Below are 24,688 nucleotides of genomic sequence, written 5' to 3'. Positions count from 1 at the left end.
TTATACCATAAATGAGACTTCTAAGTAAGGTGGAGTGCACTTTACAACATTGCCAGCCAGGCTGCAATGGTTTTTAGCCCTGCACCTTACAAATGAATGGATAAGATAGCTGTGCTGTCCCCACAATAATTATCAGGTTGATCTCAAAGTGTAGATCAATGAACCTATACTTTGTTATCAATATATCCAATTCCCATCCATTTTTAGGTTGTGGTATGATAACCGACAAGGACTATATATAAACATGTATATAAACAGGCAAAATGTATATTATATTATAGTATTCACATAGATTTTACCCCTGTGCAATCCAAACGCTTATTATCAGTGACACCATCTTGAAATTGCAATTACAGCAGCATCAAAATCTATTATCAAAAGAGGCCAGCGATAAAGAGAAATACCAGAAAAATTAAACTCTGTCATAGATTTTTCTACATGGGGTGTGGCAGATCAATGTCATCATTTCAGTTACCAGCTTGAACTAGACAGCGGTGCAGTTAAGCTGATGGTTGTAATAAATAAGTCAGACATAGAATTAGTTTTTAATACATTCTAGTTTCAGGAATTAATGATTAGGATAGCACCACTGTATCTTAAGCAATTATTAGCCTCTTGAACAGCACATCTCTTACACAGTAAATTTTTTTTTTGCTTTGCCTACTACAAGCAAAGACCAGACTACATGATGTAGTAGTAGTCAGTCAAACAGTCTAGGGTGGCCATTCTGCAATAAGGTTTTAAAACCACCACCATATTTAATGTGATTTGTTCAATGATGGATCTGACAAGTTTTATGATTGTAGGTCTATACTTTGAACACTGAGGGTGCCCTCTGTGTGTAATATATCCAGTGATAGATTTACAAGGTCTGTAATATATTAATATTTTTTGCCTCCATTCATTGCATTGTCCATATTTATTTCAACTGGAGGTGCTTCCTCAGTGCCATGTATACTGTACTACTGCAGCCAGAAGCCATGAGAACTAGATGTAAGGATAGGAATATTGGTTCTATTTATTCTGCACACCCATTGAGGCAGCATCTGTTATCTTAAGGTATTTATCAACTTAACATCACATTTTTGGCCCTAATTTGTCTTTTTAATAAGTTAGGGAACTTGGACAGAAGACATAGACTAAATAATGCTGACTACCAGGCTTGTGATCAGGAGAAGAAAAAAAATATTTCTGTGGTAAATCCCATGATTGAGGAGGCTGTAAAAGACAGGTATGATGTTTAATGTATTTTATAAATTTTTTTGATGGGCTAGTCATTTTAGCTGGAGTCCTGGTTTAATGACCCTTAATTATTACGCTAGGTTGTTCTAAGCCAGGGTTCCACTTTCATCTCATTAATTGGCAAAGTTAGGTGACAAGTTAGCTTAGCACTTCAAACTTTATTCCACAGTAAAATAGGAACATTTAACATATTTCTCAGCAAATATTTTTTTATTTTTGCATTTCCAACAATGCCTGTCCTTACTCATCACCTTATCAATCATCCATAGAGGATATTCTCTGGCTAAATATTAAATTCCTTCCCAAAATAATAATGTACCAGGAAATCCTCTATGAATAAGAGGGCAAGGCAAGAATGAACCAATTAACTGGACAACTGCAACTCTTTTATTAGCAGGTTTTGGATGTTCTGTAACAATGTATTTCTGTAAAATTGTGCTAACACAATGTAGTATTGCAAAGATGACCTTATGAAATAAAATCTAACAACTGATGTCTGTTGTGGAAAAACAGCATGGAAAGATAAAATGATACAAAATGTGATTTAAATAATAGGATTCATAGAAAATATCCTTTTGCAAGGAGATTTTTTTTTAATAAATCATGATCTAAAGGTCAATATAGCAAACACTGATTTTTTTGGTTAATCGGTGTCTGATTGACACAAGATCAGCTCTTATACCCCCCTTTCACCATCACTCCAATAATAATGTGTATCTTTATCCTAAAATATTTAGTTTGGATAGATTTGGGAAAGGTTTTATTGCACAGATGATACTAATAGTGGTATTTCTCCTCACTTCCTTCTTTTTACCAGACAGGACGTGAAAAAAACTTTCCAATGAAGCCTCCAATAGTAATAAAACTCAATAGTTCTATCCCTTCCCATCCCCTCTAGAAACCAAAAAAAAGTTTTTTATAGATATACTTTAATATAGAGTAGTTTTTACTATGCAAAGCAAGAAAAAGTGAAGAATAACTGTTACTTTAAAGGAAATATAGTATACCTTAATAAAATCATTACATTTTATATACACTATATTGTGTTATTATAAATTCAAAAGTGCTTTTTAATCTTTAAGTACCCAGTGAGCTTTCACAGACCTCTCTATGGCATGGCAACCATCTTACAGTTGTTATTCTGTCCCTTTTCTAAGTGAGTTCCATTAAGGCTACAAATGGCTAAACACGATGTTCATGGTCCACCAATATCGCTATTAGATGACTGTTTAAACTTAAAGATGTGCAGGAAGTTGTTGAAAGGAAGTCAGAGGAGATTATCAGCACTGAGATGCAAAATGAGTGTAGAAAAATATATTTAATTAAAAATGGCACTTGATTATGATACGCAGTCCTTAAACAAGTCGAATGTCATCTAGTTGGGTATTTTACTGTAGAATGCACATGGAAGGCTGCTATACCCCTGCTCCCAGAGAAAACAAGCAAAAGGAAGCTACAATTTCAGTGCCTTTACTATAAATTTTTAGAAAACAATTCTCCACAGTGCCTGCAGCTACAAAGGTCAGTGAGGGCTTCTTTTAAATCCCTTTTTCTATTTTATAGGACAATGTAAATAAATTAAAGTCTATAGTCTGGACACAGTTGCATTTTATTGCCTTTGCTAGGTACCTTCACATCTTCAGCCCAGGAGGCCATCTAGAAAATGTATTTTACAAATATAGTTGTCCTGTAACAGCAAATGCTACATTACACACGGTTCTGTAATAAAAATGTCATCATCCTCTGTCTTCACATACACTAATATAAAACAAAATGTACTATACCTTCTCCATGACTGTGCGTGCAAACTTGACAGGGTTAGCAATATTTTTGATGCAGGAAACTGCACCTACAGCAAGATTTCTGCCATCCATTATAATTGCATCCAGTTCCACATCACCCTCTGCATTCAGCACAGCACCATGACCTGTAGAAAGCAATTCAGTTTGAAAGAAAAGAAAATATTACTGCCCTTAAGCTTTGAAAAAAATATTAAAAAAACAATTTCAGAGCTATTTACTACAACTATCCTGGCAGCTATTAGACTTGATTACAGTGAAAAATATTTGCTCTTATTGTCACAAGCTTTTAAGTAAATGCAATGCTTTTGGCAACATCTAATATCATTGCACTGTTTTAGTCATAAATGTGGTGTCTTGTCTTTTACATCATCATGTCTGCAGGGCATTGGCTTTCCCATGTACCAGCATACACTTGGTGGCTAGTATATTTTCCACCAAATGAGTTTGCAGAAAAAAGCAGGGATGACAGAGCCACTCAAGCGGCATTTGGAAATATGATATATTACTTATAATCGAACCATAAAAAAGCAAAGCTAAACTGAAATTTGCATTCATTAATTTTTTTCACTGGGATTGTTTGCTGCCATGCTAAAGGAAAGTGCAAAATAAACCTGCTTTGACCTTGGACTTTTACTCTGTGTTGCTGTCTCCTGAATGCCTTACCTGCTGCCAATTTTATGCCGCTTAAATATATATGTTAGCACACACACACGTTTTTTCTATATACATAAAGTTGATTTGTACTGCATTTTATATAGTCACATGAAAAAGAAAATATAACCTCTTCCAATGCCAGGGTTTTATGTATCAGGACATCCCAAAGAAATATCTAATCCTTAACAGGTCTTAATATTAGGTAAACACAACCTTAGATAAACAACAGATGACATTTCACACATTTCGTTTCATTATTTAACAAAAAGTCAAAATGCATCACCAGTGTGTGAAAAATTAAATACACCTTTACCACTTACACTGAAATTAGAAGGGTAGCAACCTTGTGCTGCTAATCAAATGCATTTGATAACTGATCATTAAGCAAGTATGATCACCTTTAAAAAATCTGAAAAAAATTCTGCCTGGATCAGTTCCATTACCCACTGTCTGTTGCCCTGCACATTGTTCACACAGCTGTTCTCTCTGGATCCCCTAAGACTGATGGGAAGTTATATCCAAGGCAGCTTTTTGACTGGACGGCTCCATCAGTTGTTGTGCAGTGTTCCTCTGATGGCAAAGGCCATGGATATTTTAATTGTTCAGAAGTTACTTTTATTTTTTTCTTGGAGTGATATCTATACTCCAAGCTATTGGAAGACATCAATTTTAGATGTAAAACTGATTTGTATTTATGCTTCAAAACCTGTAAACAGTAACCCTAGCTAGACTTGCAACTTGGAAGGAAACCCTGAGTAGCTTCCACATTTAAAAGCAATGCAACGTGAGGATCTAGAAAATAGCATTTGTTTCCTAACATTTTTGTCACTGAAAATGATCTTTCATGATCATTTCCAGTAACAGAGAGTGACAGATGAACGAACAAGTCCTGTACACACAGCGCCATTCTGTTGTATGGAGAGGTGAACACGAGGCACCCTGCTGTGCTCTCATCTCTTCACTTGTATAGTGGCCAATCTCCACCAGTCGTTTATGGATTTGTCCTGAGGGATCAATGAACGACTTCAGACAACCGCTGTACACATGGCAGATCAAGCAATAATCATCAGATATCTGTACAAAGCCTTGGGCTGTAGTCTGTTTTTGTAAAGAAAAGGCTGATTATTTGTTAGCTGTGATCAACTTTCATATTTTGAGTAGTGGGGTTGCCAGTAAGTGTTTGCCTATGTACTATATATATGCAGCCATGAGTTTTATTAGTACCTAAATACAATTCTAAATTGTGGGATCTCATAATCCTATATCTTGTAATTAGCACAGACTTGTTTGCTCTGGAGACACAAAATATATTTGCTTTTATCTCCCAACCATACCAGTAAAATGCAAAATTTGTATTTTTCTTGTTGTGCCTACAAAATAACATTTAAAGATCTATAAGTAGTGGAAAACTTTCTAATTTCTCAGAATAATATTCACAGTTGTTGCTGGTCTCCCTTATCCAAGCAGACTCAATTTTCTGGTAATGCATTGGGTTTTTCCTTACATTCAAACTTTCTTGTGATGCAATCATCCCAAGGTTTTCATACTATGTAATGTTCCACTGCATGTTTCTCATGTTCAACTGCTCACAACAACGGAGATTAAGCTGCAGCTTTGATGTGTCACATTTTTATTTTATGTCTTAATTATATATGACTTCATTTAGTCACCATAAATACATTATATTCTTTGAAGAAGAGTGCATATCCCTAATTCCTTTGACTACAACAACTATTACTAATGTATTTGATTTTTTATTTTTTTTTATTTTTTAAGACTAAAACATCCTGCATTAATTGTATTGATCACAGTAACACCAGAACAACCTGCAGTGGGGGGATGCTAGTACATCCTTATAGTGAAGGATTGGGAATCCTAATTGACTATATCAGTGGTAATCAATTGGCTTACTAGCTCACTTTTTTGCTGGGTATGCCACTTCTATTTAAAAGATACCACATGTATATTTACCTAATGGCCATCACTACCTGTTTTAGCTGAGATTTTAAATCTGAGAACAAGGTCTTATAGATCTTTGTAAATAAGTAATTAACTTCTGAGAAAATTATTTTTATGCAAGTAAAAAACACTATAATACTTAAACACTATTTAATGTACAGCGCTGCCTAATATGTTGGCGCTACATAAATCCTGTTTAATAATAATAATTTAATAATAATAAACACTACATAATACAGATAGATACATACATTAACTAATTTACTAATTGACAAATTATATGTACTACTATTTTTGAAATCAAAGCTGATTTAGTCACTTTCCAAGCTCTGCATATTTTGTTATTAAATAATAAACATGCAGGAACACTCAGATTTCCCAAAAGCATACCTGCATCAAAAACGTTGTTGTCTTCCAACATTTGCACAGCACATTCCACGGCATTGACAGCACTTCCACCATTTGCTAGCACAGAAAATCCACACTTTGCTGCACTTTTAACACCACTCTTGCTGCTTTCTGCAAGGTCATCTGGTATTGCCCATGCTCCTCCATGGACTACAATAACTGGCGTGATGTCCATTTTCCTATAATGAAAAAAAAAAAAAAGAGGTTTTTAATATATGAAAAAATAGACACAGTCCTTTATTTTTTTCTTATATTATGCCTCTTTTTCATGTGAGATATGACTGAGAATGACTACATGCAGACTGGTAAGAACATCCTGTAGGTCCCTACATACCTGAATTTTTTGTTGTATACTGGATTGTGCTGACACAGATCTCCATCGTGGCATCTGGACTACTTCTATGAGAGCTCCACATTGCCTTCTTATAGCTGCAACAATGAAAATATATATATATATATATATATATATATATATATATATATATACTTTATATATATAGTAAAATAAGTCACATTGCTGGTGTTAGTGGGAGTCAAAATAAACTGTATTGTGTTATTAGTGGGAGTAAATAAGGGTCAATATTTGGTGTGTTTGGTAGCAAGAATACTGTGTTTAAACACCTGAACATGTGCTTCCACTCTACTGCGCCTATATCTGGGACTGTTGGTCAGGAGAACTCCCCATCAAACGGCAAAGATTGTTTGCCAGGAGCACCTTTATGGGACTGGGCAATGATGAGCTGGTTTGGATAGCAAATTAGATGCAAGATGCATTCTAAAGTGGTCTAGTACAGGCTCTAAAAAGACATTCTTGCAAGTTGCAGCCACACATGGGTTTTGCATTGCAGTTCATTGTTATATTTACCCTGACCCATACACATATGGTTTTAGTTTCAATACATTTTTAATATGTATTACAAAGAAAAATGAAACAATTTAATGGGAACAGTAAAAACAAAAAGCAACAATAAAGGATAAGAAAAAAAGGCTGTAAAACATATTGTATTACAATGCAGCTCATTTGTACAAAACGCCAACAACTGTTTATGCTTTGAATCTGCGGGAGCTAAATATTCGGAAAATGTCCAAGTCAATTGATGACTTCATCATGTTGAGAGGTAGGTTCTAGGCGGCCGTTGATTGAAACCAATGCATGACCCACCTTTACTGGTAGTGTAAAGGTTCTAGCGGATCACCCCTCTTTAGGGGCAACCTTCCTATTCCTGACCTAAGCATAAGTGGGGGAGTAAACTCTACTACCTGAGTTAAAAATTCAATGGTTACAATATTTAGAGACCCTGAAACCCCTTCAGGGGCATCAGGAAAGGAGAAGAAGAAGAGAAGATGGTGATGAGAGGAGGGAACAGGTGTTCAGCCATCTGGCAATGCAGTTTCGAGGGTTCAAGGTGGGGCTGGGGGTGGGAAGGTCATAGCGTCATGAATGAGCGGTTCCTGCCCATGGGCAAATAGTAGTCAATCCGGGGATTCCAAACTTGTTGAAATTTGGCCATGGACTCCATGAGTTTAGCCCACATTATCTTGTTTGTGAGGAACCAGGACAATTTTTGTTTAACATGTGCCACCATGGGGGTGGATGACCACCAGGCCTTCGCTAGTACCACTTTGGCAGACATGAACAGGAAAGTCAGTAGTTTGAATTAAGTGTTGGTACAGATAGAGGTCTTAAGATAAAGCAGGGTTTCTACCGGACGTTGGGAAAATAGTGTCCCACCAGGGTATACGCTATTTGGTAGATGTGTGTCCAGTACCTTCTTATTTTGGGATATTCCCAATACATACGGTAAAGTGTAACCTCTGTGTAACCTCTGAAACATGTGTTTTATTGAATGGGTTACATCTTTGCAAGGTGTATCGGCACTATTTACCATTGCATTAACAGTTTGTAATTTCCTTCCACTGCAGAATCATTAATGCTGCAGTGCGGCACTGTGTTCCATATCTTCTCCCACTCCTCCTGCTCCAGGGCCAAGCCAAGGTCACCCTCCCAGTGGCCTACATAGGGGGGAAGTGTTGGGGTGCGGCTCCACACCAGGGTGTTGTAAAGGGCAGAGATCACCTCTTTGGATTGGGGATCTCTTGCGCATTTAAGTTCAAAGAAGGTTATGGTGTGTAGGTGTGAAGACCGTCTATTCACACATACACGTGTGCATTATAGTGTAAGCTGTGTACTATAAACAAGCATACCACAACAGTATGGTCAACCCCCTGAATACATGCCACTAGGGTAGGGGAGAGTATCAGAAGTATTGACGAGAACATACACAAATTGAAAAAACAATTAACTAAAACTAAATTAAAAAAAATAAACTAGAATTACAAAGGAATGCATTTTTAAGGTTTTAAGGGTAATTTCTAAGCTCTAAAACATGTCATAAGTGAATATAAAATATATATATATATATATATATATATATATATAGATAGTTTTCTGTATACCCCACTCTTAGATTCTGGGGGTTACACAATAATGTATACTATAAAAAGTAACTTTTCTCTAAATGAAGCATTTAGTACACTGAATTTCATATAAAGCTTTGCAGTATGACAATTGCACAAATGCCTAGAATATGATATTAGTCACAGATCACTCACTATCTGTGAATAATGGAGAGAAGCAAACCAGATGTATGTGCAGCAAATTTAAACATGCATAAATCAATCTAATCATCCCAGGAATCAGGGGTGAATCAGAGGACGCCTGAAAAGAAATACAAATCCTTAGCCATGTAATGCAAATCTTTATTTCATACCTATGTATTTACCTGTTGCCTAGAATTAGCCTTTAAAATCTGTGTAATGATAAGATTTAATAGCTTTACCTTTTATATATGTTTTTTATGTCCCTTTCATTGACATGAGTGTCTCACTATTGGTTATTACCTTGTGCAAGAAACCTTTGAGCTTGTTTTCCTCCTTGATTACTACATTTTAAAGCAGCTTGAGCAAAGATCGTTTCTGCAATCCTCCTAATCATACAGATTGAAAGTTATGATTATACAAGATTTGATTTGTATTATTATATTTTGTATGTTACTTTTCTCCTAGGATATAGTAATACAGTTAGATCTCACTCAAGCCAACTATAATATTACACCATAAAACAGGTACTTTTCTACAGCAAGGGCATTCTGCTCATAAATTATTTGTTAAAACCTCATGCAATGCAACATGCCTGATATAACAATTACCTACCTGCAAGTTCTTGGAATACTTTATTCCCAAATCCTTTTTAAGAAAATCCTTGTCAGGTTCATTCAAAACATTTAGATCTTTCCAGCAGTTACATAATGTTGCACCTTTCAAAGCTTAATCATTATACTGTGTGAGTTTTTCTTAAAAGCTCTCAAACCTGTTAATTATTGACTGCCAGCTTTACATTTATCTGGTTTACTTAAAGGGCTACTAAACGTACATGACACATCTGAGTTTAAAAACATATAAACATATATGTGTAAGAATGTAAAATAATAAAAAAAATTATAATTTTTAAAATTAAATAGTTGTGTTCTGTGTACCTGGAGGCTGTTCATTGTATTTATTTACAGGATAAGCTACCTACATAGCAAAATAGTATGTTGAGTTTTAGGACCAGTAGCTTTTCCCCCATATTTAGAAAAGTGTCCCACTTAAATCTTCTTCCACCAATTATCTAGAACTAACAAATCAGCTATTGTACTTAGCCATGGTGGTAGCAAAAATACATTTGCAATAATGCATAATAGCATTAGTATTCCATGAGTTAGCATTGAACTGCAAAGGATAACTTCATTTTCCTCAAAAAAAAACTTGCAGAAATGTGTTTAAAAATAAATTGATAACACTTTTATAGATATACTTTTTTATCCAAGCATATATGCCTAAATGCATTGAAGGACTTTTTTTCTCCAAGCATATATGCCTAAATAGCATAGGAGGACTAAATGGCAAGCCAAGAGGATCACATGCAGCATTAGGCTAATCAATAAACATAGGTTTAGTTATGTGAGGAATGTTCCTTATGTAATGCTATTATGACTAGTATGAGTATATGACTCCTGCACAAAATACACATGCATTGTTCAAATGCTATCATACAACCTTGGTGCTATTACAATAAAATGCATGAAACGTAATAAAATGTATACATTTTTACCACAATGTCAGATCAGTGTTGTAATTCCTGGATCCTCTTCCTGCTCGCTTGCTGCACATATCTGTTACAGCCAGCATACCAAAATAGCAATGGAATCCAGAGCATATAGTACTATAGTGAATGTTCAGAGAGCTGAGTGTAAGTAATGTACAAATTCATTCACACGCAGATAGGCTTTTTGTTTCATATAATCTTAGTTATAAACAAAGACAACTGCAGTTTTACATATAATTGTTTAATAGGCATATGCTTATAATTTCCTTTACATAACAATTTTAAAAGTAATTTGCTTTCTAATTATCAGTTTTAGGTATTTCTATTTCTGAAGGAAGAGTTTTCATGTATTCTAGACTCTGGCTGTATATGAGGCCTCTTCTTCTGCTTATGATTATGCCCTGACCCTTGGCGGCTTGAAGCTCTTTCCCCTGCCAATCAACTGTTCATTTTCAGCGAAGTTTTATATGGATTTATTTGAAAATTAAAGCTATGATTGTTGCCTGGGATAAACAGTCATGCTCGTCTCAAGTGAAAATCTAGTGTGTGTATATAGGTCTCCTAGTTAGGAACAGCCGCTGTGCTTTCCTATGGAAAGCACAACAAGGTGCCACTCCCACATCCTCCTCAATCCCTTTTTTATAAAACAGAACAGTGAAAGATCATTTCCTGTGACAATCATCAGATGTCTATCAGGGCTTAGCACAGCTACTTGAAGATACCACTATATGCTTTAGTTGAGCAGTGTTGTTACTTTACATTTTACTTTAGCCCAAGGTTTATAATATTATAATTTCATATAGGTCCTTCTTCTACATTACCTTGTGTTTGCCAGAACTAGAACACTTGGTCTCACTTTTTTAAATTGCAACAGTCCTCTACTACAAATGACTTAGTGTTGCTTATGAGCAGATTATCAAAATACGTACCGCTATCTCTTTCTATGAGAGGTTAGTTGAGTTGAGGTTCATAACTCTGAGAATCAGTGAGAGGTTTGAAGCTTGGGTCTAGTTTATATATATATATATATATATATATATATATATTTATATGTAAAGTTTAACTTTTTTACCATTTCATTTGTTTCCCTATAAATTCTGGTTTGTCCTCCAACCTTTTACAGGTATTGTCTACTTGCACTTGATCAATCACTGACTATGCATATTAGCTTTGGTCTGGTTTCCTGATCCTTGGCTATGCCTGTGCAAAGTGTTGTTGCAGCCACTTGTAATATGTGAAAAAAAGTAAAAGTACTATGCAGCATGTGCGACAATGTAGATTAACAAATTCTATTTTTTAAAATAAATTTTCCCTTTCTTTCTACAGACATCATTGCTATTGACAAGCCCCTAAATGAAGCATTGGGGAGGTTTACAGGTTTTCTTCAATAAAATCAGGGTTTGTTAGATTTTCTGTTCTAGGCAGGGAGCCCCAGGGCTGTACACACTCGGGGGTGTTGCAGACTGCTGCTTTGTTATCTTTTTTGATCAGAAGCTTTACAGCTGATCAGATCACTTTTATGTTACATCCAGATGCCTCTAGTATAATTTGGGTTGGTCTTGCACATGACTGAATTTCAAAGTGGCTCTGGACAAACAGTGTCTACATTAGTTGGTGGGGAAGGTAAAAAGGCTCTCATGAGATTTTACTGATTCACATATACTTTAAGGAGCACCGTGGCAAGGAAAAAAATATAAAACACAACCAGCTTGTAACAGGAGTAGCCTCATTTAATTGCATGTGGTTTGCAGTGTGTTAAATCTTTAGTCCCTTCTGATCTCATATACTTCCAGGTGTATTGGCTTGTTCCTTCCTCAATTAATGTTGTTGTTACCCCTGCTAGTCAGGAAGATTTACCCTACCACCTGTTGTAAATATAAATATAAAGCCTTTTATTTGGAGAAGTGGTCGCCAACTGGTGGTCTGGCCAGTGCGCCCTCCCCAGCGAGGTCAGGAGAAGGAACTCGCTGGCCAGAGCCTATTTCTTCCGCTTTGAGTGATGCACAGCTCTCTGCACATGCGCGATTAGGAGTCCGTGCATTTAGGGTCCGTAGGTCCGAAAAGGTTGGCGACCACTGACCACTGAGTAGCTTGGGCAATTTTTATTTTTTTTTTATTTTTTTCCCGTTTCTGTATTGCAGAACGCAAAATGCTAAAACACTAAAAAAAAAAAAATGCTTGCAAAGTGTATAAAAAATGCATCAAATGCATTTATGTGAAGATGTGAAGCTTTTTTTGACAGTGCATGCATTTTTTTATTTTATAAAGAGTACATAGACAATAAAAACCTTTTGAGCATTCTGAACTTGCGTTTACAAGTTTCATCAAAAACACTTAAAACATGTAAAAATAAATAAAAGATATTGGTCCCATAAAAATATTGCTTCATTAAACAGAATTAATAAATGTTTTTGTTTCTTAACTTTTTTTTAATTATTTTTGCAATGTACAGCTATCAGTTTCTTTTATATCAATGTTTCTCACACTTTTTGCCAAATCAATATTTTGAAAGGTTTGTTTTAACGAATCCTGAAGATATTTACAGCTTGACCTTTAAAAACGTTGTGCAACCACAAAACACACATACATGAAAATATGAATTTGATTAACACTTTCCTACTCACCCTAAGGTAAAATCCTCTTCTAAGGCCTAGTACATGTGCCAGTTTATATTGTTAGGAAGCAATCTGATTGGATCCTGATCATGTAATTACTATTATTTATCATTGTTGGTAATCACAGGAGATGTGTTGTTTTGGTTTCTAAGCCTCTCTTCCCACAAAACAGCATTTCTCTTTTTATTTGATCTTGCCAGGCAAATATAGGATATTTAAAAACATTGAATGATATGAACATTGAATGATTGAAGGTGTGTAGAAACTTTTGATTGGTATATATATTTCACTTTTGTGCCACTTCACACAAAGAATCTTGGATATATGTGACACAAATATATATACCTTGCTCCCATTAGTCCAAGCTGTATAAGATTCCCATGCAAATGTATTCTTTCTAACCAGAATAAGCTGAATTGGCTCCTGTCATCAGAAATAGTGAAGCCCCTCTACTAGGCTTCCCTCCCTAATGGACCACATACACCAGGGATTACTTTCCACATTCCTGGGAATTTCGCCTACCTTTATTAGTCTTAACTTTGTCACTACAAATACGATATGCATAGGGAGAAACTTCAGATTTGTTAATTCCAACTCAATTATTATCTTTACCTTTCTATGATCCATAGATGGCCACAATATAACTATTGTAAAACATCTCCAATTGTCCTGAGAAAGCCAAATCGGCGAAACGTGCCAGGATTTTTATATATTCGGCCATATTTCTCCAAACGGGCTTAAGTACCACTCAATATATAGGCATACTCTCTGTATAGTACAGGCGGATCTATTAACCCTTGCTTATGGGAAACAATTTTATGAGATTTCTTTCAGGGAGTAACTGATTGTATGCTATAATATACCCAGCTTTCTGATTACATGTATGCACAACCTAAAAATTATCACCTAGAAAACACAATGTAGTATTAGACCAACATTTCTGAATGCTAAAAAAAAAAAAGATAAATCAACATCATCTTTGAAAAGTGATCACGCATTACTAATAATAGGCTAGGATACTAGAATAATATTTTTACCTGTGTTTTTCAGCTATAAACATACTTACACTGCTGCTCACATTTATTGCAAGGTTTAAGTTTGAACACCCATTTGTACTGAGGATTTTAGTTCAATACAAACTCATGTAATAGATTTGATTTGCTGAGGATGTTTAAGCTGTTAGCTTAACAAAGGCAAGATGAAATATTACTGTTCAAGGGAATTTTCCATTGCCATTTTAATAATTGGTACATTGTAGACACGCATGTATTGCTATTTGTGTTACAATGTGCTGGCTGTGCGTTGCCTACAAAGTAGTGCATTATAAAACTTAAAATGCACTGTGCAGCATTGCACAGCTAAGTTTTGCAGCACGGTGATTGGCAGTGCATCTCCACAGTGTGTTTGGCATGCCATTACCAATAAATGGCAGCCCAGTACAACAATGCATGTGTTGTGCATAACCATGTGGTGCTTTATCCAGAAACAGTTAGGAAATGCTTATTAGGCAAGCAATTATGTAAGGAGAACAAAGAAATAGCTGCATCCCCTGTTTCCCTTTAGCATGCAACCTGATGTGTATTATCAGCATTGCCAGCTGTGCACAACCGAAGGGTTTGTAGAGGAAAATTACTTCCTGACGCTATCCTGCTCTGTCATTGGCTGATGGGACTTTATAGCCCCTCTGCTCCCAGTCAACAGTGCCTGTTGTAGTGTTAAACTAAGCTAATTTGCTGCTGGTGTGTTATTTGTCTGATTTACTGACCTTGCCTGTTTCTGACTCTGTGATTTTTTGATACCTGGACCGACCTTTTGCTTGCTTGTTTCTTGCCATTGTGTACCTTGTCTGGTGGATGGATTACTTGTGAATGACTTTTTGGTCTGTATTCTGGACTTGTCTCTGTTGGAATCTTGGTACTGCTTTATCTGTGGGCTCCTGGTTCTCTGTCAGCCCTTCCCCAGACACCATCCCTTGGACACTAAGTCCTGGGGGTAACTGCGTGCTGGCAAATGCAACCAATCTCCTGAGGCTAAACAGGGCTTGCTATAGGTGAGGAGTGCAGCGTTAGATTGGGGGACTGGTGTCTGGCAAGAGCTGGACCAGGGCCATTAACACAATACATTAGTGTAAATAAGCCATTAGTGAAAATTCACTTTACTACGTGAACAGTCTAAATTTCTTTAGCTTCTTTGGTGAATGAATCCTTCCTAATGCTGTGGACTGTTAGATGCATGCAATGTATTAGGAGCTCTATTTTGGTGGTTACAAGGAACATGTTGGTTAAACAGTAAAGCAAAGGAAGAATTTTCATATTTTGTACAATCTCTCAACTCTAGAATTTCTCAGAAGGCCCTGTGTGACTGGTAGTGTATGAGCCATTTTGTTCAGGATATGTATGCTTTCTTAAAAAAAATTCTGTCTATCCTTTTAATTATAGTTAGACTAGAGATAATAACTAAGTAGCTCTGGTGTGGTTTTACTCTCACCACATAGTTAAGAAGCTAGTCTGTTACAAAAAAAGATACACATATAACACGGCAGCATGAGAAAGAGATCAATAGAAGAATTAACTTATTGATTATGCATCTCACTTAAAAATCAAAAGGTTGAATTTGTCACTTACATGTGTACACAAACATAGCAAGCAATAAAGAATTGCGAAGAGATAGATAATCAATACAACTCAACACTATGACTATTCAGGTAATTTGTAAATTGAAAGGGAGCAAAACAAGCACAGCAAATACTAAAGACTGGTTCACATCTATGTGGCCACAATAGATAAATGGGCAGCCCGCCACATGAAAGTGCATAAAAAAATGTGTGTTGGTTAAAGTGAATAACTGAGGATTTTCTACAAACATCACATATAACAACATCAAATTCTATAAAAACACGTAGACTAAAATTTGTTTACCCGGAAGATTAAAAACTTAAGCATCAGCAATATACTTTGGAATGTGCAGTCCATTGATGTGAAGAATGAACAGAACTACTATATAGGAAAGACAATAAAACTGATCTATAAACACGTGATCAAATATACATTCCAAGCTTACTGTTGATACAACTAAACAAATTTAGTCCTGGACAGTTCATCTTAGTATAGATACCATAACCTTCCATACTGGCCACCAGCCACAGATCACATCAGTTTGGTTGGTACTCCCATCAACCATATACCAGTATACTTGTTACTCATTCCCAACCACAGGGGTTTCACCTTCCATTAACTCAGTGATCACCAAAACAAGTTGTATCCATTTTTTATTACTCAACCTATTCAGAAAAAGTTAAATATTCACCATCCTGATTTTATTTAGCACTGTCAAGCACTGTTATTTTGCCCTCCACAGCATTCAGCTGCCATAAGTCTCCTCTAAGCTTTCAAATAAGGAGTTGAAAACAATTTATATACAAATGTATAATTTTTTCAGCTGTATACCTGTTTTTTTTTGTTTGCTAATTCTATATTGTATAAATTAAGCAATAGCCAGACAGCATAACATGATGCTGTACTAAATAATGGCAACCAATGATTGATCAAACTAAACCAGAGATAAATAAGGGTGCAAATACATTTGATCGCCTATGACTCCAGTTCCTGTGTGGCTACCTCTGTTGCTGCTTATGAACAAAAAAATGTGACAGAAATCAGGGTCTCTATCTACTGACAGCCCCAATATCTGATCTACCACAACCCTGGGTGTTAATGTTGTGTCTATGCTGTCACCTGCGCTCCTTGCTTATGCTGAGATTAACAAGGCTTCAGTAGTATGGAACACGCCTTCTTATGTGAAGCAACTGTCATGTGAAACAATCCTCCTCATCACATCTTCCTGTACACCAATCCCATCTAGCAGCTGATCCAACATAGCCAACATAGCCAACATTAATGTCTACTAAACTAATTAGGAAAGCAAATAGCCTACGAATACCTACCTATGTAACTCATAAAAAGGGGTGTAGTCAAAAAAAAGGAGAGGGGGTGATGGGAAAGTGGGTGGGTTGTGTTGCTGGTGCCTTCTTCTGACCCCGTGGGGGAACAGACCGGCCAGAGCTGCGGACCACCAAAGAATTATTTTAAAACAAGAGTGGGCATGCGTGCCCGTTCCCACAAAAAGTGAGGGTACAGCGTTCCCTCCCATGCCTGCCCCCCTACACCCCTGCTCATAAACAAATCTGGTAATTGTGTTGGGTTGTTTTTGTGTAAATGCATTAAAAGTTAATCTAAAAAACTCACATAGCAGTATGCGCAGCTCAGCTTTGCTTGCCAGGATACCCAGCAATCCTTACCCCGCACATGCCTGGAATGAATGAACTCCCACGCAACTTCGCAGGAGTTACTTCAATCCAGCCCAGCCAATCAAAATGACCAAAGATTGTCTCCAGGAAGAAGGTGGCGCCCTGTGAGGGAATGAGGGCAGGTGAGCATCCCAGGTTTTGTTCCACTTTCAGTTTACAATGACATATAATCCTTATTGTTTTTATAACATGTTTTTGGAGGTTTGTGGTGCAATTTATGAAAAACAAATATGAAAAAATAAATAATAATACAAATAATATGGGTTTTCTATTTGTCTCTTATGTTTCAAATGTTAAAATTGTTAACAAACCCATTATTTGTAAAAGTGGTGCAAAATCTTTTCTTTTACAATTACAGTTTGATTTACTCTAAGCAACATAATAATCCAATGTAGTTGACATATAATAAAAAGCCATTTTCTAATTTTAAAAAGTGAAACAGAATATAAAATGCCTAATTTTCAACTAAAGTTTAGAGCTATGTAATCCGTTTTGTTCAATACTTTGTTTGCATAGTTAAACTCACATTTAGAACTGGAATAAAAGCCTTTCAGAATACACTAACAAAATCAGTCAGCCTTGAAACCTACAATTTCCGTTCAGAAATAAGCAATTACTCTATTAAATATTCAATATTACTCAAGTGTTGTATGTTTTTCACAATGCTTATTAAACAGTGATCAAGTAACTTATTATTATAAAGTGTTCTGAAGGCAATTATGACAATTGGGACACATTCACATGATGACTAAAATCATATGTGAGCTTTGAAACATTTAATCCTAATTAATAACTGCCTACAGCAAGAAAGTTTCATTGGTATTGTCTCAATGATACTGAAAAGTACATTTTTTTCATTTGCAGGTAATAAAGATGATCAAAAGACAATTTTACCTATGTTATCCATTTGTATATAAGCTGTGAAAAACTGAGAAAAAAACTGACCAGAAAGGGGTTTACCCACATTATCTCCACCTTTAACTAAATGTTGAATACAGTAAGCAGAAGGAGGTATACGATGGAGTTGACAATGACACCTAGCTATTGTGAGGGGTTACGCTCAGGATCGCCTTTGCTGGGGTTAAAGGACACTTGTCTGGTTCATCCAACTCAGATCACACACGGAGGTATAAGTGTTAAGCTGACTTGTAGCCAAGTTTATTGAAGGTTGCAGATAAAATAACACAACAGCAAAAGAAAACCTCACCTGTTCGGCACTTACTATACATAAGACATCCCTATCTATTAGCTGGAGGGCTTCTCCCTGTCAGCTCAAAACCAAGTTTCCAGCAACCTTCTACTCACTTTTGAGCTCACTAACACAGACCACCTGTCTGTGTCCCCAAGCAGAGAGCTCACTCACACAGACCACCTGTCTGTGTCCCCAAGCAGATAGCTCCCTCACACAGACCACCTGTCTGTGTCTCCAAGCAGAGAGCTTCTGACTGAGCTCCTCTGTGTTATATACCCACCCTCAGTGCTTCTTCATTATTTATCTCACAGGTGAGAGTCTTCCACCTGCTACTTCACATAGGAGAGGAATCTTGGGCAAATATATCTCCTTCCACCACCAATCCTGCATTAGTGTCACACTATGTATTGAAATTCCATCTTTGGGAGGGGATTTAACTAACACAACATACAGAGCCACACTGCACAGTTATGCAATTACATGACACCACAGGAAAGGGTATTACCTAATAAATGATGAAGAGCCAAGTATTCTACATTGAGCCAAGCCACAAGTCACAGACTTTTATTTTAACCCATGTTATCCTAATGCAATCTGTCCTCAAATGTAGCACATGTAAACTGGCGTGTATCATTTTTTTCATCTATTAGAGCTGGGGGATTGATTTGCCTGTTTGTTAGCAAGTGGACTTGGATTCTTCGGAAATCTGTGCACACTTTGGTAAACTTTTTAGGCACTTACCTGTGCTGTGGTGTGGGATTCTCTGACAGTTTGTCCCTATTTCCTTATACTGGCTCCATAATTTTATGAGGAAGTAGCAAAAATTAGATATTTCGAATGATGGTAACATTTCTTAAATAATCTCCTGAGGAAGCAGCTCATTCCCTTTGAAACATGTCGAGAGGAAAATGTGGGATCATTCTATAAGCTTTTTAACTATTTGTATTTTAATGTTATTATAATATTTTTTTTGTTTTAAATTCAAATTTATTATCTGGTTGAAGGTATCTGACTTGAAACTCCCTTCTTTTGGATTTCTTGTATGACTGTATTTATATACATGGGATGTGGCAGGGTTTCTTATTAAGCTAGGCATCCAATATTTTGTTTGGTCTCTTGATAAATGATAAAGAACCAAACTCAATGTCAGATCATAGACTTTTATTTGAACACATGTTATCTTAATAAAATCTGTCTTCAAATGTTTAGTAAACGAATATACATATTTTATAGGTGTAGAAAAAATAATCCAATTTGTTCTCTGCATTCTCTAGTCACCCAGCAGAATTTCATGGGGATCCCACTTTAAGCACTGTAGGGGCATTTCCTGTAATGGCATTGACCTTTTAAAAATGTAGCTTATATAGTTTTTTAGTTGACACCTTCCCAAAAAAATGGTGAAAATGGTAAAAGCACCTAAAAAGGAAACAATTACATGAGCTGATCAAGAGGTTCATTGCATTTACCTTGCCATTTGACCCTGCTCGCTTGGAAACAAAACAACCGCCATTGTGTTGTGGCGGTCAAAAGTTTACGATAAAATGTTGGTGGAGGAACTCATGGCTGATATACACAGTACTCATGGAATAAATATCTTTCCACATGGTTTTACTGGCACCAATTTTTGTACATACCAAAATATAAACGCCAGCTGGACCATATCACTTAATCATCTATTGGCAACAGCTGTAATGTATTGTACTATTGTATGTTGTTTGACCAGGCATATAGGTTGATTCTTCTGAAACACCTGTGATCGTTCATTCTGGTGAACATCCTGGTCCATGCTTACCAGGCTCACAAGGCCTACGATATTTGTGTATGATTGATCTAAGGTTGTTCTCATGTTTGTTGTTCTGCCCTTCATCCATTCATGAAAATCCTGTATCTTGACAAAACTTTCATATCCAGTTCTCCCTTTCCCTGTTTTATGATGTTAAATGCTATGTCCTTACGGTAGATTACGGTAAGAGTTCTTTTATATGAAAATATAGAATGTTTAAAAACAAAAAACACCTAAAACAAGATGTCTAAAACATATTAATACCTATATACAGAAGTGTCTTCTCTTTCTAGTGGTTGCTGGGGAATTCTGTGTCTAAAAAGTTATTGTTATATTTTAGCAGCATTGAGTCTAAGGGCTTGATTTATTAAAGATCTCTTAGGCTGGACAAGATACACTTTCATCAATGAAGCTGAGTGATCCAGCAAACCTGAAATGGATCTGGTTCAGGATTCAAAACATTTGCTGGCAAACAGCAAATGACTTTTAAGAAATCCATTCCAGGTTTGCTGAAATACCCAGCTTCACTATTGAAAGTGTATCCTTTTACCCCTTGGCATATTGTATAATTAGTATAATAAAACACTTCTGTCCTTCTATCTCATGAGTAATGAGTTATCTTTTTTTGTTTCAGACATTTAAAGACACTGTATGAGTTCCTTTTTGTATTTGTAATTAACACATACCCATTATGGTATGTACAGATTTTACTACTAATAAACTGTTTTTAATATTTTAAAAGAACATTTGAGAGCAATACATTTTAATTATCACAGTACTGATACCACAAGTGTTTGTGCCATAAATGTGATCCTGCTCTAAGCATATAAGGATGAGGAAAGAGGTCAGCAGAGGTAAAAACAATATATATGCATATCTAGAGCCTGAAGCCAGCTGACCTCACAGTCAGCTCTCAGTACAAGTAGTAAACCACATACTGTATGCCATTTCCAGGAAACCCAACAGAATGCAGAGTCACGGAATCAGCTCTCTGGAAGAAAGCAAAAACTATTAAAATGAACAATGTTGAATAATTCTGTAGTACATAGTTATAATTTTAGGATGCCTAAATATATTAATGCCATATTGTTTTATGAAAAATTACTTAAGGTACTCATACACCAGGGGAACATAAAAACTGCAGAATCCTTACAAATGGGTTGTCTAGAGGTGATTTAACTGGGTTGTCTGGAGTGACTTAATTGATATGCATAAAGTGCAGAAAAATGAAGTGATCTTCATTATCACTTTTTTTTCCCACACCGTGCTCATCAAACTTTGCTCTCTGTGTTTTTAAACCTGTGCATTTTTTTGGGGGAATCTGCCGGACACATATTTTGGAGTTGCCTATCATAAATTGTTTTTGAAGATGCAAGAACTAATCATATATGTTATCTATATTCTTGTTTGACTTTTCATGTGCATGTGTATGTTAGGTGCGTGAAAGTAAAAGAATGCCGTACCTAAGAAGACATCATTTATCAAAGCAAAATGTAATGAAACATAATGAGAACAATTATCATCAAGAGACACAGTAAGTGGGATTATTTGTAAACTGACCAACAGGTGCAACAGTTTGTTTATTTCATGATAAAACAACTGATCAATTAGCAGATATCAAGCAACAGATGTTTATTTATATGCGTTCAATAGGTGCAAAGAAATACCTGTTAATCAGATCCACAGTCAGTGCTTCCCTATGTCCTTTATCCGGGGTAGCGTTACGTTAAATGTATGTCTTCTCTCTGCCCAAGTTACATAATTGTAAATTACAATCCATCTAATGCCACCACATTGAAGGATTGATAAATTGCAATATATTATTTTTTTTCCCAAGTTGAACATTCATTGGCTGGCTAGAGGATCCCCCAGTCTCACTGGCTTGGGACTAGCATTTAAGAACACTTTTATTTTGTTCTACATTGAAGAAATGAATTAGATTTTATAGATATACATCTATAAAAGCAAACACCACACATACATACACCATCTGTTTGCATCAACATTAGGATAAAACCTCCAGGCTTTTAGGAGGAGAAGTTGTCCGGTTTCATCTGTCAGCTTTAAACAATTCTCCTGCAAACTTCCTAGCTTCCTCCCTTTATATTTAGTTCTCCACACCAGAATGAAATATACATAATTAACTTCAATTTTTCCTACCACAAGCAGAAAATAAACCTTCGTAGAAAGGAGCTCTTATCAATCTTTCATATTCTCGCATTTAAAACAAATGAGAAAAAAAGCCCTGAATGATTGGTGTGGAATAAACTACAAAACATAGAGTGAAGACTTGCGCACCACAGGACAGATTAATCAATCACTTTTTTAATCATACTGGCAAGAGTGCAAGTCTATAAAAATAAAGCAAGTTGCTTTTGGCTGTTGGTGATTCATTTTGCCATTATAACGAAGGTTGCTCTTTCTGTGGCCTTTTTATTGTCTGTATTAATTTCCTCAGAGGAGAAAGTCAGGTAATCCGCAAAGGCTACTTTTATTCATTAGTGGCTGCAATTTTCACTCACATTTCAATGGTTACAATATAACTTCTCTTTAAAATGTAAAGTTGTAAAAGAACATTTTTTTGCTACGTGTTATAGCTTTTGTGAGAATATTTTTCTTTTAGCTCCAGCAGAACTGTGGACAGAAAATAGAAGTTTGAAAATTAGAAATGCCATTGGCCACATGCTAAACCAGGTTTGATTTGAAGTCAGCTGTTGTAGCTCGGGAAAGAAGTACATTCAATCATTCCACAGTACCATGGGAAGGAAAAGAGGCGATGGTCCTCAGTATTCCAAGTCAGTTGTGCGTGGGTGCACACAGGCTGCTTACATGCCAAATGACTTTTGGTAGGAAAAGCAAAAGGTTGAAGTCTCAAGGCTGTTCACAAAGTGCTAAGACTGTTCTGAATTGATAAGTTTGGTAAAGAAACTCCACTCTCTACTGGGGTGATTCATTATTTATTCTCCTCCTTTTTCCTTACCTACGAAAATAAAAGTAGAAGTTGATATAATAATGTAAGAATGCAACACTGCACTATTTTTGTATATATTTTTTGTGTTCCTTTACATTGTTTTATCGCCAATTGTATGTAAGTCCAGTATTATTGCTGACTTTCTCAAGCTGACTGCTTATTATTTTATTGTTTTGCATGAATTCACTGAGAGCTCAGTTCCCACTAATGACCGAAAAATCTGAAAACTGAGTAGCTATATATAACATTATGTAATATATTTATACACACACACACACACACACACACATATATATATATATATATAAAAATATATATATATTTATATATATATATGTGTGTGTATATGTGGGGTAAATGTTTAATGTCCACGGGAGTAGTGGATTCTTCACCAGATAATCTCAGATTAATTTATTTTCCAAATAGACCCCATATTATTGTATTGCAAAGGTAAAGCAGAACTAAACCTGTGCAACCCACCATCTGCATTCCATCGCAGGACACCACCATTTTCTTCTGTTCTTCCTCCTACAGGAGATCTTTGGCCAGTTTAAATAGCTGTGCCAGGACGATGTAACTCTCGGGGGAAGGTGCTTAGGAGCTCATTCATTTCAGCACACCTAAGGAAAGCCCGAACTGCCACATTTGCCTGGCAATCTGTCTGCTGTGCATGTGCAGCTCAGCTTAAATACTGGATACTCATAGTGATCAGACAGGTAAGACACAATATTGCAGAAGGGACATTGCCTGTCCTTTTCTGCAATAATGGCTTGCCTGTTCATGGAAACTGGATGCATACTGATGTCGGTACATGACCTTTGGTCACAAAAGGGTTAATGTGTGTGCAACATTAGGTGTTTGAGCAAAGTTTGTTTTGTTTTTATAAACTTAAAGTGTAATGTTGCATGTAAAAATGACTTATCTTTTTCTTAATGAAAACAATAATATTTATAGTATATAATAGTTGATATGTTAAGTTTGCTTCATGTTGGTAGTAAATAAAGAATTATGATGAGTTCATCTACGTTTCTTGTATTGTAACATATGGAACTAATACCCTGGGTTGTGAAAAAGATTTAGCCATTTCCAAACAGTGAAAGCAACTGGAACATTTTGCTAAAATAGAATGAAGAGGATTAACTATCTAGTTATTAAATTACATGAGAAGCTTACCTTTCACAATATGCAGCTCTGGTCTAGCAGTTCCACATCTCCAAGCAATATTATTAAGCTGAAACTGTATTATTTTTGTTGCCTACTATAAAGATGGCTCTGTGCTACTTCTATTACTTCTGTTTGTTATCTGCACTATACTGTTGGTAAAAGCTGAAGGGTGTATGAGTTTAGTTCTTTTTCCATCTTAACTGACAGAGCAAAGAAAAGCGTAATACATTATGGTGGAAGCTGCTCTCTTGGTTCCCAATTATACTTCTTATTTAAATGCAACCTAGCCATTGGATATTTTCATCACTGTAAAATTCTCTAAAAAGTAGAATTCAAATGCACTAGTTTGATAATAGGCAGTCGCTGTAGAAATAGCTATGATTTATAGCTCCCAAAATTCCCAAACTTGGCACACATTTTTTGCACACATTCAAATAGATAAATG

The 24,688-nt window shown here is 36.0% G+C and overlaps 1 protein-coding gene across 2 annotated transcripts in view; it reads right to left on the bottom strand.

The window, feature by feature from the left end:
• LOC140328697 (isoaspartyl peptidase/L-asparaginase-like) overlaps positions 1-24,688 on the bottom strand; it is a 78,140-nt gene that overhangs the window by 20,804 nt on the left and 32,648 nt on the right. The window contains exons 1-3 of one of the 2 annotated variants that reach the window (XM_072408470.1): positions 9,279-9,381; positions 6,048-6,244; positions 3,027-3,169 (exon numbers count right to left, since the gene is read on the bottom strand). In XM_072408470.1, coding sequence (XP_072264571.1) covers positions 3,027-3,169; positions 6,048-6,240 — 336 coding nt within the window. In that variant the 5' untranslated portion in view covers positions 6,241-6,244; positions 9,279-9,381. Of the gene's footprint in view, positions 1-3,026; positions 3,170-6,047; positions 6,245-9,278; positions 9,382-24,688 lie in introns of those variants that run through there. The other variant, XM_072408472.1, reaches the window with a different exon arrangement.

Source organism: Pyxicephalus adspersus, chromosome 4 (genome assembly GCF_032062135.1).
Source record: "Pyxicephalus adspersus chromosome 4, UCB_Pads_2.0, whole genome shotgun sequence".
NCBI classification, from domain to species: domain Eukaryota; kingdom Metazoa; phylum Chordata; class Amphibia; order Anura; family Pyxicephalidae; genus Pyxicephalus; species Pyxicephalus adspersus.
This window is presented reverse-complemented; position numbering and strand designations above follow the sequence as displayed.